General features: G+C 38.3%; 1 protein-coding gene across 8 annotated transcripts in view; it reads right to left on the minus strand.

Moving 5' to 3' along the window:
• The window catches only part of NRXN1 (neurexin 1), a 690,023-nt gene that overhangs the window by 19,007 nt on the left and 656,430 nt on the right, over positions 1–14,586 (minus strand). For 4 of the 8 annotated variants that reach the window (XM_023512121.1, XM_023512122.1, XM_012804046.2 and 1 more), the window contains one exon: positions 7,433–7,520. In XM_023512121.1, the coding sequence (XP_023367889.1) occupies positions 7,433–7,520 (88 nt within the window). The remainder of the gene's footprint in view (positions 1–7,432; positions 7,521–14,586) is intronic. The other 4 variants (XM_023512126.1, XM_023512120.1, XM_023512125.1 and 1 more) reach the window with 1 other exon arrangement.

A 14,586-nucleotide genomic window follows, 5' to 3' on the forward strand; every position in this document is an offset into this window, starting at 1 on the left:
AAAAAAAAAAAAAAAAAAACCTTGTGATATGAAACTGATTACTAATGCTTTAAGGCTGGATACATATAGATTACCTAAAAATGTATTCTGTACTCATTACTGAGCAGATTCTTTTACTTATTTTGGGAGAGTTCTAAATTAGCACCATCTATTTTTTACAGAGTTTCAAGGAACTGCTCAGTCTAACTCAGCAAACTCTCTTATATGCTAAGTAATTTTTATAAGCAGCCAATCTTGGTAGGTAAGACATTTTCACAGAGTCCACCCTCTCTAAGGCTAAAAGGCACTGTGCTCATTTCTCACTCAAATCAAATCTGCGAGGCCTCATAAGGGCCCACGACACGGCTTTATGATGCATCCACTGTCACCAAACCAAGGCTAACAGCAGTGGACATAATTACTTGTTAAACGCTTAGTATATGCCAGACACTCTCCTAAGCACTGTGTACACATCCTCTTTTTTAAACATCTTGTAATGACACTAATCTCCCCATTTTTATGGAGTAGGATACTGAGCATCAACGATGCTGAGTGACTTTTGCAATGCCAGGAAAGGGCTGCATCTTCAACTAGTTCCATCAGATGCAAAGTCCCAGCCACAACTATAATACTTGTTTTGTGTTGCATGTCACAGTTCTTACAAAATGCTGTTAAAAGTTTTCCTAAAGTGTGTAACAAAAGCTACTCAGGAGGCTAAGGCAAGAGGATCATTTGAGCCCAAGAGTGTGAGAGTTTGAGGTTGCTGTGAGCTATGATTCCATAGCACTTAACTCAGGGTGACTGGGTGAGTCTCTGTCTCAAAAAGAAAAGAAAAAGAAAAAAGAAAGGAAGTGTGTGACAAGGATCCATTACATATATATTTTAAGTCCAAAAATCACAAAATGGCAAAATAGTCCAGATCAAATAAAAATTGTTGTGTTCTGGAAAAAAAAAAATCTTTAGTTTAGTTTCCTGCTGGTTCCTGGTAGGAACTAATTTTGGTGAATGAAAACAGGCTGCTGAAAAAGTTAATCTTAGGTTGACCAGATTTGCCCCAGCCTTATATTTCTTAGGGGATTTGTAATTACAAATTCTCTCTCGGCCCCTGGTAAATATCAAGACCTGGACAGCCATCTCCTCGTAAACATAACCATCAAAGAAGGTAGCGTCCCTGGCTCCCACTTTCTCTGGGCAGAGTAGAGGCCTAACTTTGGTGGGCTCCCTGTTCCTACTAGTAAAACTACCTTCCCTCAAGAACATCAGAGAAAGTTTACTCTTCCTGGGGGAAGCCAATTCACAAACACAATTGGCCCCACTGTCTCCAGGTCAGTACTTAAAAACTCTCCAGTTCCTTTTTATTTCTGTCAGTGAGTTGGCCTGAGGCTAAGTTCTGAACCCCCGCTGCTATTGCAATAGCCTTGAATAAATCTGCTTTGCCAGTTTAACTTTGTTCAATGTAATTTGTACTCTGACATCACTCCCCACAGAAAAGCAGGAGGAAAGTTAGCAAGAACTACGTCTGAAGACTCCCACCCATTTCAGCCTTATGCTGTTCATTTTACTTCCATGTTCTGGAGAAGTGAATTCATGTGGGAAAGTGGTTGCCTCACCAGAGTGCTGCACCCCGACAGCCGGTGAGCAATCACATCACTGCCCAACTTCGGCCGCCCCGTCTGTGCCTGAGTGATTAGCTGGACCCTTGGCGCTGACTCTGGTCTGTACTCAGGAGATACAGCAGACATTCCCCTACAGGGAACACACTCATCACTACCATTTTTCTGTCTACAGCCTCAAAAGCCTCCATTTTGACAGCAATGTGTTGGCTATTACGGGCTAACTTAAGTTACTCTTGAATCATTACATAGTAAATACCCCAAATTTAAATGTAGAGCAAAACTATTTTCCAACCAGGCTCTAAAAATATGATCTAATAAGTGACATATTCATTCCTTTAAATGACTGTGATGACTTAATGAAAAAATGCACCTGGTTCAATACAGGGAGCTTTATTCCTAATGTGGTTAATGGGACGAGTTCAGCAGAAATTCCCTGATCTCTCAAAATAGCACGCTGGAAAACACTCAAAATGGGATGGGAATTGCCACAAATTGAGCCTAATGAATAGTGATACATGTAAAGGAATTTGCCATCAGATTTAAATTTAAGTCATGCAATTATTTAAATGAACATTCAAAGAATTAATCCTGTATTTGTGAGGTGCCTGAATTTCAAAGGAAAAATCTTCTACATTCCAACAAACTAAAAGCCAAACTTTTCTAGAGAGCTCAGTACCTCTCTCATATTACACTACATAACTTAATCTCTCTCATCTTACACTACGTCACTTGATCTCTCTGAATCTCCTTAGCTATGGAAAATAATGAAACAGAGGAACATTTGCAGAGGACTAAGATAAGGATGAGAACAATGAAATAGAATGATGTTTGTAAAGGATTAAGAACAATGATAAGCACAGAATAAATCTATTCTAACTACTAGTCAGTAGCTGCCGCGGCTTATATAATCTGAACCTTGCTCAATGTAATCTCACAGGTATACAGCAATTGTGTTTGCGTCACTGTACTGATCACCAAATCTCTTTTATTTTAGCTAAAAAAAACCCCCACAGGAATGAATGATTCTTTTCTTCTCCCATGACTAAGCAGGTCCCATTCAATGGAGCTCTTCTTTTTCTAGTTGACAAAAGTTTAATTGATTTGAAATGACCCAATATCCTACTAGCTACCCACCCCAACACACACAAAGAGAATTGACAGTATTCTCAGAATTGTACATCTAAGAGGAAATTGTCCTTCCTAAAGAGAAATGGGAAGCTAGTCCTGTTCTCTTTCTAACAAATAACAAATTGGAATTATTCATTAGGAAGCTTTTGTACTAAAAGGGTCATTATCTTCATATCATTAATTATCTTCCTAACATCTCAAATATCAACATAAAAAAATCACTCTTTCAGACTTCTTCGGCAGCTTTCAGAAAGGGTCTATTTAGAAGAGTGCTCTCCAACTAAGATATGCTGGCATGATTAAAGGGCATCTTGGAAGTGGTTTTGCTGTGTTGCAAATTTGTGAACTGAGTGAATCTAAAATGTAACATTTCAAAGAAACCTGTTTGTACGGCAACTTACATTTATGTGAAAAGAAGTCTTAGAAAAGATGTATGCTTATATAATGCAAATAGTTATAACAGCAAACACATAACACAATATGAGCAGGACATTGTTCTATAACATGCTTTCATATGCATCAATTCATTTATTCCAATAACCACATCTCTAGGCTGGGGGGAAATCACAGAAGGTGCAAGTGTCTTGGAGAAAAATCGTGAAGACAACATCACCCGTCTGTCACATGTCTAGGGACAAGCCCTTTAGGACAAGGGCGGCCTGTGCCCTTGTTGTCAAAGTTGTTTCAGATTTCTACCTGTCAACTAAGACTTGGTGTTCACTTAGCCCTCCTGGATTGCACAGCCACCCTTTCAGATTCTAAAACACTGTGTATACTAAGGTGAAGTCATGGTCCAGTGCTAACCACGCGGGACAGTGTGGCTGGACGCGAGTGTAACTGAGGTCCATGTGTTTCCACCCGGGAGGCTGACCCTCCTCTCGTTCCAACATGCTCAGTTCCCATCAGGAGACCTGAGTGGTTTCATCAGTTGCCCACCAATTTTCAGCCAGGAAAAGTAACAGCATTATGTAAAAGAGAAAAAATAGCTTGGATAGTCTTTTTAGAAGACTGAATTGGGAAAAAGAAAAGCCACCGTTCATGGTCTCCATTATGTCAGGTATTGTAGTAAGGGCCTTAAAGATGTAAACTTTAATTTTTGCAATAACTCTGAAAAATAGGTAAACTTTAATGTCATCAGTAATGTACCTATAATAAAAAAAAAATACTAAGATAGCATCTATGGTAGAATGAAGCATGTCCTTTGCTAGAAGAGAACTCAAGGTATGATGAAGTTTCTATTTTTGTTTTCAGAGCTGAGCAACATGAGTGGGTGCACAGGAGGACTGGGTAATACTTGATCAATGATGAAACAGGCAACCCACCAAAATACAACTCCCCTCTTCATGAAGAGTTCTCATGGGACCCACTTGATAAAAGAAATAATTTATTAGTGCCCAAGAAGATGCCAGTTTTTTCCTGTTTGTTCTATTAACAGCCTTAGGAGGGTACTTAATGAAGATGGCACATTTTCAGAGAAAAAGCCATTTTTTTTTTGAGTGTGGAGAGAGAATCAGATCGATGAGAAAACTTTCATGTGTAAGTACCTAGGGGATGTGAAATGCCCAGAAGATTTGGACAGCATACTGTAAAAGTAATTATGCGTCTCCTTCCAAAGATCTGCTTTCACTTGCTTAAGAAGAAGCACATGTGCATAGCACACATGTCCATTTTGGACTATTTACCTAACTAAATATTTGCAATACAGCTAAACATCTGAGTTTTCTAAAAAGTTAGGATCCCAAAATATGCCTTGACATCTGAAATGATTTTATCAAGATACATCTAACAGTATTCAAAGTCCAATCACAGAAGCAACTATAATTATTGTCCATATTATTTTATAGTTGTATTCCAGATGAAGAAGAAGCAGGAAAAAGATTGAAGAAAGTCGGTGCCTTAAGGAATCTGGAGGAGGGGTGTCTTATAATGAAACAATATTCAGATTTAAACAGGATTAAAAACTGCAGGTTTACCAGGAAAAAAAAAGTTGGAAAATAGAAAAAAAAAAATCACATAAACTGAGAACTTCATTAGAAATTGTCACCTCAGTAGAACCAATTCTGTCAATTCTCTATGAAACATTAAAAATGGGTATTAAAAATTTATAGAGCATTGGACAAAAAAGAAAACTATTGCAGAAAGGTATTTAATTTACCAACTGCAGGACAGAAACTACTCATGGTACATACACTATCATGACCAGGTGAGATAAGAACACAGGACCAGCTACGGCAAATGATTCCATTGACCCAACAGAATTGACAGTTTTTCTATTGATAGGAATTGATGAATTGAAACAAAGCAAGGAAAGAAACAATTAGGGAGAGCATGAGAAGTTAAACTAGGTTTGGTACAAGGGTATTAAAGTAGCTGTCATTAGAAAGAGCCAGTAGCTGCGGTGTCTTACACTTGAGCAACAGACTTCAGTGTGGTAGAACAGAACTAAAATTTGTATAACAAGCCCAGGCAGGCAGGAAGGCAAACATGGTTCTTCTTTATAAATGTTGTGGGGAGATGCAACTGTGCATTAATGAACGAATAACAAATCAGTAAATGTGATTCTTTCAGATAGGAATTGTGTGGTAAAGAAAATAGACGCAGGAAGGTTATCCCGAGTATGGTGATTAACAAGCTGTTATTTGCTGTCTGTTGTGCTGTGGAGTTTAACAAAACAGGCAAAAGTCAGGTGAATACAAAGGAGAAGAGGACTGAATGGTTATCTCCCCCTTCTTCTCCCCCCACCATCCTATTCTTGTCCCCAAAGAAAAAGTGAGACCGTAAAACTAGTGTATGAGGAATGGTTAATAAGATCTATAATCCATGGCCAGAGAACTGGATTATTTAATTGAACTCAAGAAGAAAAAAAAATAATTTTAAGTGCAATTAGAGCTCTTGCCCTGGACTTACCAGGTGCTTAAGGTAAAGGCTCTGTCTGAAGATGATGCTGGCCTACACTCAGACCCCAGCGAAAGGATTCAGGCCAAAGAAAAATCAGCAGTGCTGCAATTAGTAAGACCCTATCTAGTTTTCATCACTGTGTTAATACTATGTAAAATACTGAAAGCATTGGCCATCAAGAAAACACTAATTGGGGGAACAGAACCCACGGCAAACAACTCCCACCCTACGTATAAATACCAGCCTTTTTATATGAACAACTCATACATCTCAGAGAAGATACAAAATAACATCCTGGTATGAAAAGGTAACACCAGAAAGGCTGGGCATGTGAGCATAGGAGAAATGGGAGGAAAACTGAGGACAGAAGAAGGCAGAGAGATGGACTGATAGAATGACAAAAAAGCAATGAATTATTATTTTTTTATTGACACAGAAATAGTGAAAATACTAATGAAACAAAGGCAGGGTCTTGGCATAGGGGATGAGAGTGGTGTCACGAAGAGATTGTCCCTGTACCTATCCAGACAACCAATGGGGCATGGTTGTAGGAGATCAATGAGCTAGAGAATTGAATGGATGAACATCAGAGATCTGAAAATGGTGTATGACAGACATTTCTGGTGCTGACAGTCTAGATTGGCACTGTGGAGCTTAGAGGGAAGGGGACCAGAGCACAGCCTGCTCTGCTCCCCAGGCCCTGTCCGGCTGAGAGGTGAGCACTGAGCTTCTGTCCTCCCGGACACTCAGCAGCTGCTCTCCAACTGCTCAGAGTCAGGAGCTATAATTAGTGGGGGATGCAATACTCAAAAGGAGATGCAGTGTACACATCTTCAAATGTTTTGTACCCAAATATCAGAATGAGTAGATTTATTCTAAAATGGTATCCTTCAGAAAAATGGAAATTAGTTATGTTATTGTGGCATGAATTCTCCTAGGATTCCAGGTGGCATAGAGGTCAAGTGTTAGTGAATGGTGGTTAGTTCCTATCTACCTCACTAATTTCATTAACATACACAAGAAAATTACTGAGTTTTAGGCAACACGGCTTTAACAAAGAAAAGTCATAGAAATGATCCTAATGCTTGTGATGATGAATATTTAGAAAGAAATTCAAATCTCTTGAGTCATATATTTTCAGGGTCAACAGCCACCACTTAGGTGATGTAAGGGCTGTATGGAAACGATATTTACATGTTAGTCACTTCAGGTAAGATGCAAACACATCACAGAGGAAGAGGAGAGATTATGCCCCAGTCTGAATTTTAGGGAAGACTCAAACCTTTCTTTATCAAGTCTATCAAGGACTCTCCCTGTTGTTTGTTTTACTACATCCATAATTCTCTCACTTCTGAAATTCAGAAAAATATATCGCTTTAGATAATTTGTTGGCAGAGTGAGTGATGGGGACTTTTTAGTCACAGAAAGGTGAAGTAATTTTCCACAATGTGTTGTGATTTTTTTAGCTTTACAATTTTATTATAAGTGACCCAAGGGAAACCCCATTATATTGTTATACACAAAAATCACATCCTGAACTAATGGGAAGCGAACAGTAAGGTAGCAGCCTTGTGTGCTATTCCCCCCTGCTTTTTCTAAAATACATAATCTTAATGGGTTTGATTTTTAAAAATTTTTAATAAATATGGCAAAACTTCTCTATGTTAAAAGCAAGGGCCCTTATCTCACAATGAGCCATTATCTGCTAAGGGAGATTTCTAGACATGTAGCCTAAGTTTCTTGTAAGGAGTATAGCATGCAACAGAGATTTACAGCAAAGCCAAGGAAGTAAGAAAAAAAAATCGACTAACCTAACCCACCTGAGCTCGGCTCACAGGGGTCAATGTCCTCATCGTCACTGGGACACTCTGCTGAGGCCACAAGGATGTCATCCGTGGTCTGCAAAAGAATCACATTCAGCAGGTTAATTTAAAGGGTCCTAACAGAGCCTCTCATCTCATCTTTGTCTCATCGACAATTGAAAGGCGGTTTACACCTCACAGACTGAGAAAGCAAGTTCAATATTTTTCTTCCCAAAGACACAGACCTTAAATTTGTGAACTTTAAAGACCACACAGAAGTTATCTGCGTATTTGGGAAGACGTGATTACACCCTATTTTACATGAGGACATAGAAATAGTGACAGCCAACGTGTAGATAAGCATCCATTCAGCTGCAGAGAGCGCCACACAGAGTAGCACACAAAGGTCTAAAACAACCTGGCAGAAACAGATGATTTGAAATTTATTACAGCCCCGGAGTGCTACAAGGTATGCATCAGTGGGCTTTATGTAGTACTTGTGCTTGGCTTCCTCAAAGCAGAACAGCCATAACCTTTTACATTTGCAAGCAGGTGGAGTTGGATGAGTCTTTGAGATATAGCTTGTTGTTATTAGGAAACACGGATTAAGGAGAGAATTAAATAGATCTTCCACTGATGCAAAAAGTGAAGGAAATACAGCCCATTTCAGGTACTTTTCCATTTTTGTTAGGCTTTCATGGTTGACTCTCGCTTCAGTACTGTTCACATAGCAAGTACTGTCTCCCCACTGTCCTTTCATAATAAATGAAAAGTCTATTCCGCGTGGGGGCGGGGAAGAGGGGACAGTTTTCTCTGTGACATTCTAGTTGCTTCATTGCACTTACAGTGAAAAGACAACTGTCACTGTAATAAAAAGCAGAGTGTGTAAATCCTAGCAGTTAGTCACACAAGTAACACACTGACAAGCACCATCGGTTGTCCTTTATTGCCACTTACGAGCCGCAGTAACCTCAGTAGAGATACTGCACGGGATTTGTAAAGATTCGCATCAGGTTTGGCTCATGCTAAGGCAAAACAGAGGGAATCCAAGGCACAAGAATGAAAACTATCTCATCCCATCTGCTAAGGATTAGTGGTTCTCAACGTTCCTAAGGCCGCAATGTATTTTCATTGTTAAAAAGGGGTTGCGATCCACTGGTTAGAGAGAACCCAGAACTGCAATGTTTACGCAGTCCTCAGTTAGAAGCAGAACTGGGGGAGAACAGGTTCTACTTCACAGAGAAAGCAGAAATATGATACGGTTTACTCTCATGAAAGGGGCACCTAATGATGTCACAGATGAATAAATACATTTTAAGAAAGTGGTGGCATTTTGAAAAATGGACCCAAGAGGTGATGCACTTTTATGATAAATACTAGGCTTAAAAATCTTTCAAGTGCAGGGTCTTTAAGAGGAAAGTATTTCCTCAGATGCTAATGCTTCCCATTAGGACTTTAAATAAACATAAGACTTTAAATAGCATTTAAGGTGATTTCTTGTTATTCTTCTCTTGATTCTTCCAAGACAGTGAGAGACTTTCTGGATTCATTCATTTTGCTATTATTATTTTACAAGGGGACATTCAGAATGTTGGTTTTCCTGGAAGCATAACCATGTCAATGAAAACTGTCAGCAATGGAGTAACAGTCATCAAGCCTTTCCTTAAAGTGAGCTTTACAAGGCAAAGACCCAGGCTCCTTTTGAACGATATCCAAACAGACTTGATAATGCCAAGTTACCAGATCATGTGCTCTTGTAGGTTTACCTATTGCTTCAATTCACCCCAGAGCAGAAAATCAGCCAGCTCTCCACTAGCTACTGGTAAGCTAGTGGGAAGCTACCTTTAATCTCAACCATAGTGGATACTTTTTCAAATTAATATCAAGGTTGTAAGAGAATTTCTCATTTTCCTTAAAGAAACTTAAATACTGTGTATTGATGAAATCACTATAGTGGTGCTGTTACTATTGCTGTTTTTTTCTTGCTTAGGGGAAGAGGACGTAACTAAATTCTTTAAACTGATGGCTCCCGTCTTGACAGTGATATTGCTCTTTCCTCTCCTCCACTTGGAGGGGCACTGGGCAAAGTCTGGAAATATTTGAGGTTGCTCAGATTAGGAGTTTGGAGTCTGCTACTGTCGGTGTCTAGTAGATAAAGACCAAGGATGCCGCTAAACATTCTGAAATGCACGTGACCGCTCTAACACAGCAAAGAATATCTAAAGTGTCAGCAGTGCCAAATTGAGAAACTCTGCTTTAAAGGTCTAAAAACTGTTCTGTGCCTTACTTTTCTCATCTTAAAAATATACAGAGCATAATAGTATTTATTGTTGCAAGGGTTAAATTAGCAGACGGGAAGTACCTAGAATAGGATGACATTATAAACTTTTTCTTTTTCTTTTTAAATTTCAGCATTATGAATATTGTCTTTAAATCTCATGATGTTGGCACCACTTCATTTAATCTTTGTGTACATCTTTATAAATTATGAAATTTTAGATATCAAACTGAAACCTGTACATATAAATTATTCTCAACTCCAGGTCTCTGTTGTTAGAATTTATATCAAAATACTGTAGTTTATGTTGGTATTTTGTTGAACCAAGTATCAGATTTTTTTTTTTTTTTTGAGACAGAATCTCATTATGTCACCCTGGTAGAGTGCTGTGGCATCACGGTTCACAGCCACCTCCAGCTGCTGGGCTTAAGTGATTCTCTTGCCTCAGCCTCCCCAGTAGCTAGGACTACAGGCACCTGCCCCAATGCCCAGCTATTTTTTTGTTGTAGTTGTCATTGTTGCTTAGCAGGCCTGGTCTGGTTTGCTAGCCCAGGTATATGTGGCTGGCGCGGAAATAACCACTGTGCTATGGACGCCAAGCCCCAAGTATCATCTTTTACTATCTAGGTTTAAACTCTAATCTTTCTGAAGGCAAACATCAACTAGAAATAAAAAGGACGGATTTTTAAAAGAAACCCTTGGCCTACATATGTGTGACTCAGTGGCTAGTGCTTCTTGCAGACTAAATTACTTAGGCGATACAAGTTAAGTTTTGTTTTGTAAGCTGACCTATTTTCTTTTAGAAGGATTCCACAGAAAACAGAAAGTGTTCAGATTTTCTCAGTGTTACCCTTCACAGAAAACAATACCTAAAATAATAAAAGATGCCTGACAATTGTACCTCCTATAGCCCTTGTATAGTAGAAAAAATAACTGTACAAATATGACCCCCTTGAAATCTATATTTTAGCTTTTAACATCCTCTTCCTAGTGTAATGAATATACATTCCTGATTGCCATGTTTTCTTTCTTCAGAAATTAAATGCTAGAAATAGTCCTGTGAATGAAAGATCTCAAATCAATAGATGTCTTGGTAGAAATCATCACCGTATGAACAATTGGGAAGGGGCTCAAGTGTAGGGAGGAAAATAAAATTTCAGTTTGGAAGCTGAACCCTCTGAACAATTTTCTAGCCAAAAGTGTGTGATTTAAATTTAATTCACTGTGTTGGGAGCTGCCTCTCTCTGACGTGCTGTTGCTAGAATAGCAGAATGAAACTTGAATATGTCACGTTAATCAATTCTCTATTCTTTAGTACACTTTTCCTTGATGTTTATAACCTTTCTCAGAAAAGAGACAACCTGCTGAAAAAGACAGACTCGTGATCAAGCAAAAGCATTAACTGTACATAACAGTCCTTTTAGGTACGTGTCTCTAACGGTGCATTTAACCACTCCAGGTCAAAGAGCCGTGTCGATCTTCCCTAATTCAGAGTGGTCTGTATATGCACGTGCCAAGTACCTGTTCTTGTTTAAAATGTCTACTAAAATTTAGGCCATCATACCTTCGGGGCAAAAAAAAAGAATTGCATATAATTCAAGAAATGAAAGCTTAAAACTTAATCTGGCATATTCTGTATTTGAACACCCTGCAGGTTATAAGCTTTGAGAAAAATGTAATCAGGATGATAAAAAAGTATACTCTTAATGTATGATAAGAAGAAATTTACCATCCAGGGGTATCGGGGAGAGGCCATTGGGCAGGTTATTTGTGCTGTTTTTTTTCCTCGCTTATAGGGAACCTTTTAATTGTATCATCATGTACTTGCTGTCATTGATAAAAATACAGTTTAACTGCATATCTGCGTGGTAAAAATATATGACAACAAGGTGAATAAATCTAGTATATAACAGTATATTCCTGCTAAGAGCCACATTTCCAGACTTCAGTCCCTAAGAGAAACATCTTTGCTGATGGATTCCAAGGGAGACACCTGCCAGAAAACGCGACCAGAAAGGCAAACCTCGTGTGTGAAGAAAAAAGCAAATTCCACTTGTCAAATAGGATGTTCACTGTGACTATGGCACCCACTAAGAAATTCTTAATTTATTCTAAAATTTTAAGTGGAACTTTATTCTTAAATGGTGATGGGGTATCCTACTATACATCCAGATACAAAGTAAAAAAAAAAAAAATTATCTCAAGCGATGGTTCTCACTTGTATAACGTTATTTAACCTAATACGGGCATTTTACTGCTGTGATTGATATTTATACTGCATTGATCCAGACAACTGATGGGATAAATACAGTACGAGCTGAAATGTGATGTGTTGGTTTAATTGACAGGCACTGGGTTTTGCTGATACTTTTCTCTATGTGAAGCTCTGAAAGAGAGAGAGAGCTTCCATGCCAGGCTTTCATGACTGAATCTAACAGCTTCTCCAGAAAAGACTTACACTGGATCAGAGTTCCTAAAAAAAAATCTGACAAGATTCAGAATTAGTGTCACAAATTCCCCAAGCAAGATTCCAATCCATTATACTGATCACTACAGCAAGAAATTCCAGGGAGGTGGGAGAAAAAAATACAATTCTTCCCAAGAGGAAAAACTGCAGAAAAATAATCCAATGGTAATGTATATACAGGCATGTAGTTCTCAAACAGTGGTCAATTTCATCAACTCAGTAAAGAAATAGATGAAACTAGCAATTCTATTGAAGGTGTAAAAGGAATTTAGAGACTGTATAGACCTTACAATAGTTTCCATCATCTCAATCAAGTTTTTAGTTCTTATTTGTTAATAGTTTTTCTCAGAAGTAGATGCCCTATAAAGATGTCAATCTCATCGCTTGATATTTAATAGAAATAAAGTAACATACTGAGACCCAGTGTAGTAGATGAATTTTAGTTCTGGTGCACACAAAACAAAGAAAGCGAGGGCCAATTAGTCAATGAGGAACATGAGGCGCTTCACTTATGCCTAGTATTTTCTGATCAGCATAAAATAGGCTGGGTACATATCAAGCTATAAATTGTGATTCCTACATGCACATCATTTCTTATTCCCACTCTGTTCTGAAGAAGATGAACAAATCACTCTTTAATACAAATAACAATCAAGCCAATTCAAGTAGCTTGTTTTCCCTGGAGTGTAACAATGCTCCCAAATCTATTACTTCATTTAAAATTCACCAACAGCATCCTTATCCAGAATGCGGGTGAAAGTGCTATTATTCAGAATGTCATAGTTACGTGTCTGCTAAAACAACAGAAAACAGACTCATTTGTACACTCATTTACCCAATTTGAATGGGTGAACACTGGCATTCATGAATATTTAGGGCAAAGCTCAACTGTCCCTGAAAACAGCCAGCTTTCACATTTCTTTAATGTTCTTTCCCGATTGATGCCCTAGGCTATTCCAAAAAGTGACCATAAATCAGCTGTCTGCTTGGAGAAAAGACAGACTTGAAAGCCATTCAATTTTCTTGAAAATATTCTCAGCTGTTTAAAATGTATGCAATGGTTCCACAACCATTAAAGTGGGGTTGAGTAGAAAAACTCCACCATGGTAGAGAACTCACATGTCTTACTCAATCTAACATTCATGTTTATGTACTTTAAAGACTGGTTATCCTAACAGAAAAAACTAAAAGGGGAATTGTAGGAATGTGGAAATAATGCCACAGAGAAATAAATTTTAAGTAAATGATAGGAAAAAGAATAAAACGGGATTCTCGGCTAATCAAAAAATAACGTTCTAGCAAACTTATGCCAAATAGGACACATAAACCAACAGAGAAGAACCCTGGCATCAGAGAACTTGAAATTAAATTTGTGTTTAAGAAGGACAGCATGCGTCTTTTACTCTTTCTTTGAATGTTGACCTCTATGCTCATATTGCATTTTCATTTTTAGCCAAGGGAATGTAGCAGGACCAGACAAAGGAAAAAGCTAAAGTGAAATTTAAATTTCAGGACGCTATTAGAAAAATGTATTATCCTGAATTCTAATTAGAATTTGGAGCCCTACGACCTCCGAAGCCTGGTGGTAGAGTGGTGTACTCAAAAGCAAACACAGAATGAGAAGGCAGTCAGACGTGTTTCATCGCTGTTTGTTTTGTTTCTGAACAAAGAACTTTTTGAAATAATTTTGGCCATTTCAAAATTAAATAACTGGCTGATGTTTACAAATGTAAGTTTAAGCTGCTAGATGTGTCACTAGGAACGTCTGGTCCAACTACTGTGATTGAATGGATTAATTAGTCACACCGGCTGAACTGAAAATCCTTATTGGTACTGAGGCCAAAACAGAGTTCATGATTGTAAAATACCAAGGATAGATAGTTTCAATGAGCATAATTTCAAAATCCAAGATTCCATTGTTGGCATGTTAGGGAATGGAATCACGTTTTAGCCGAGTAGCCTCGTGCATCTCCTTGTACCGAGCCAAACTTTAGAGATCGCTCGCTTTCACGCTTCATCTTTCATAGGAGGATACTGGAGCTAGAAAATTTCACAGTTTTCTTTGGACCAAAAATTACACTGCTAATTAATGGTAAAGCAGTGAGATCATCCAGAGCCTCAGTAGACGGTGATTATCTCTTCTCCCAGAAGATGTCTATCCATCCATTCATCCACCATCCACCCAGCTATCCATCATCCATCCACTGCCCTTCCACATCCATCTTATTCTCTGAAGGATTTGATATGGTTTATAAAGATAGATAATAAAATAAATTTAAAGTAAGTGAAAAGGTAGCAAGAGGAAAGAATTGAATTTTAGATAAGTAAACGCCAAAATTGCCATGAAGAAACATACACGCACACAAGGAGACACACACAACAGATATTGTACCCTTTGGTATGGCAGCACTTTAAGTG

Source organism: Otolemur garnettii, unplaced genomic scaffold (genome assembly GCF_000181295.1).
Source record: "Otolemur garnettii isolate 467f Iridium unplaced genomic scaffold, OtoGar3 scaffold00024, whole genome shotgun sequence".
Taxonomy (NCBI): Eukaryota; Metazoa; Chordata; class Mammalia; order Primates; family Galagidae; genus Otolemur; species Otolemur garnettii.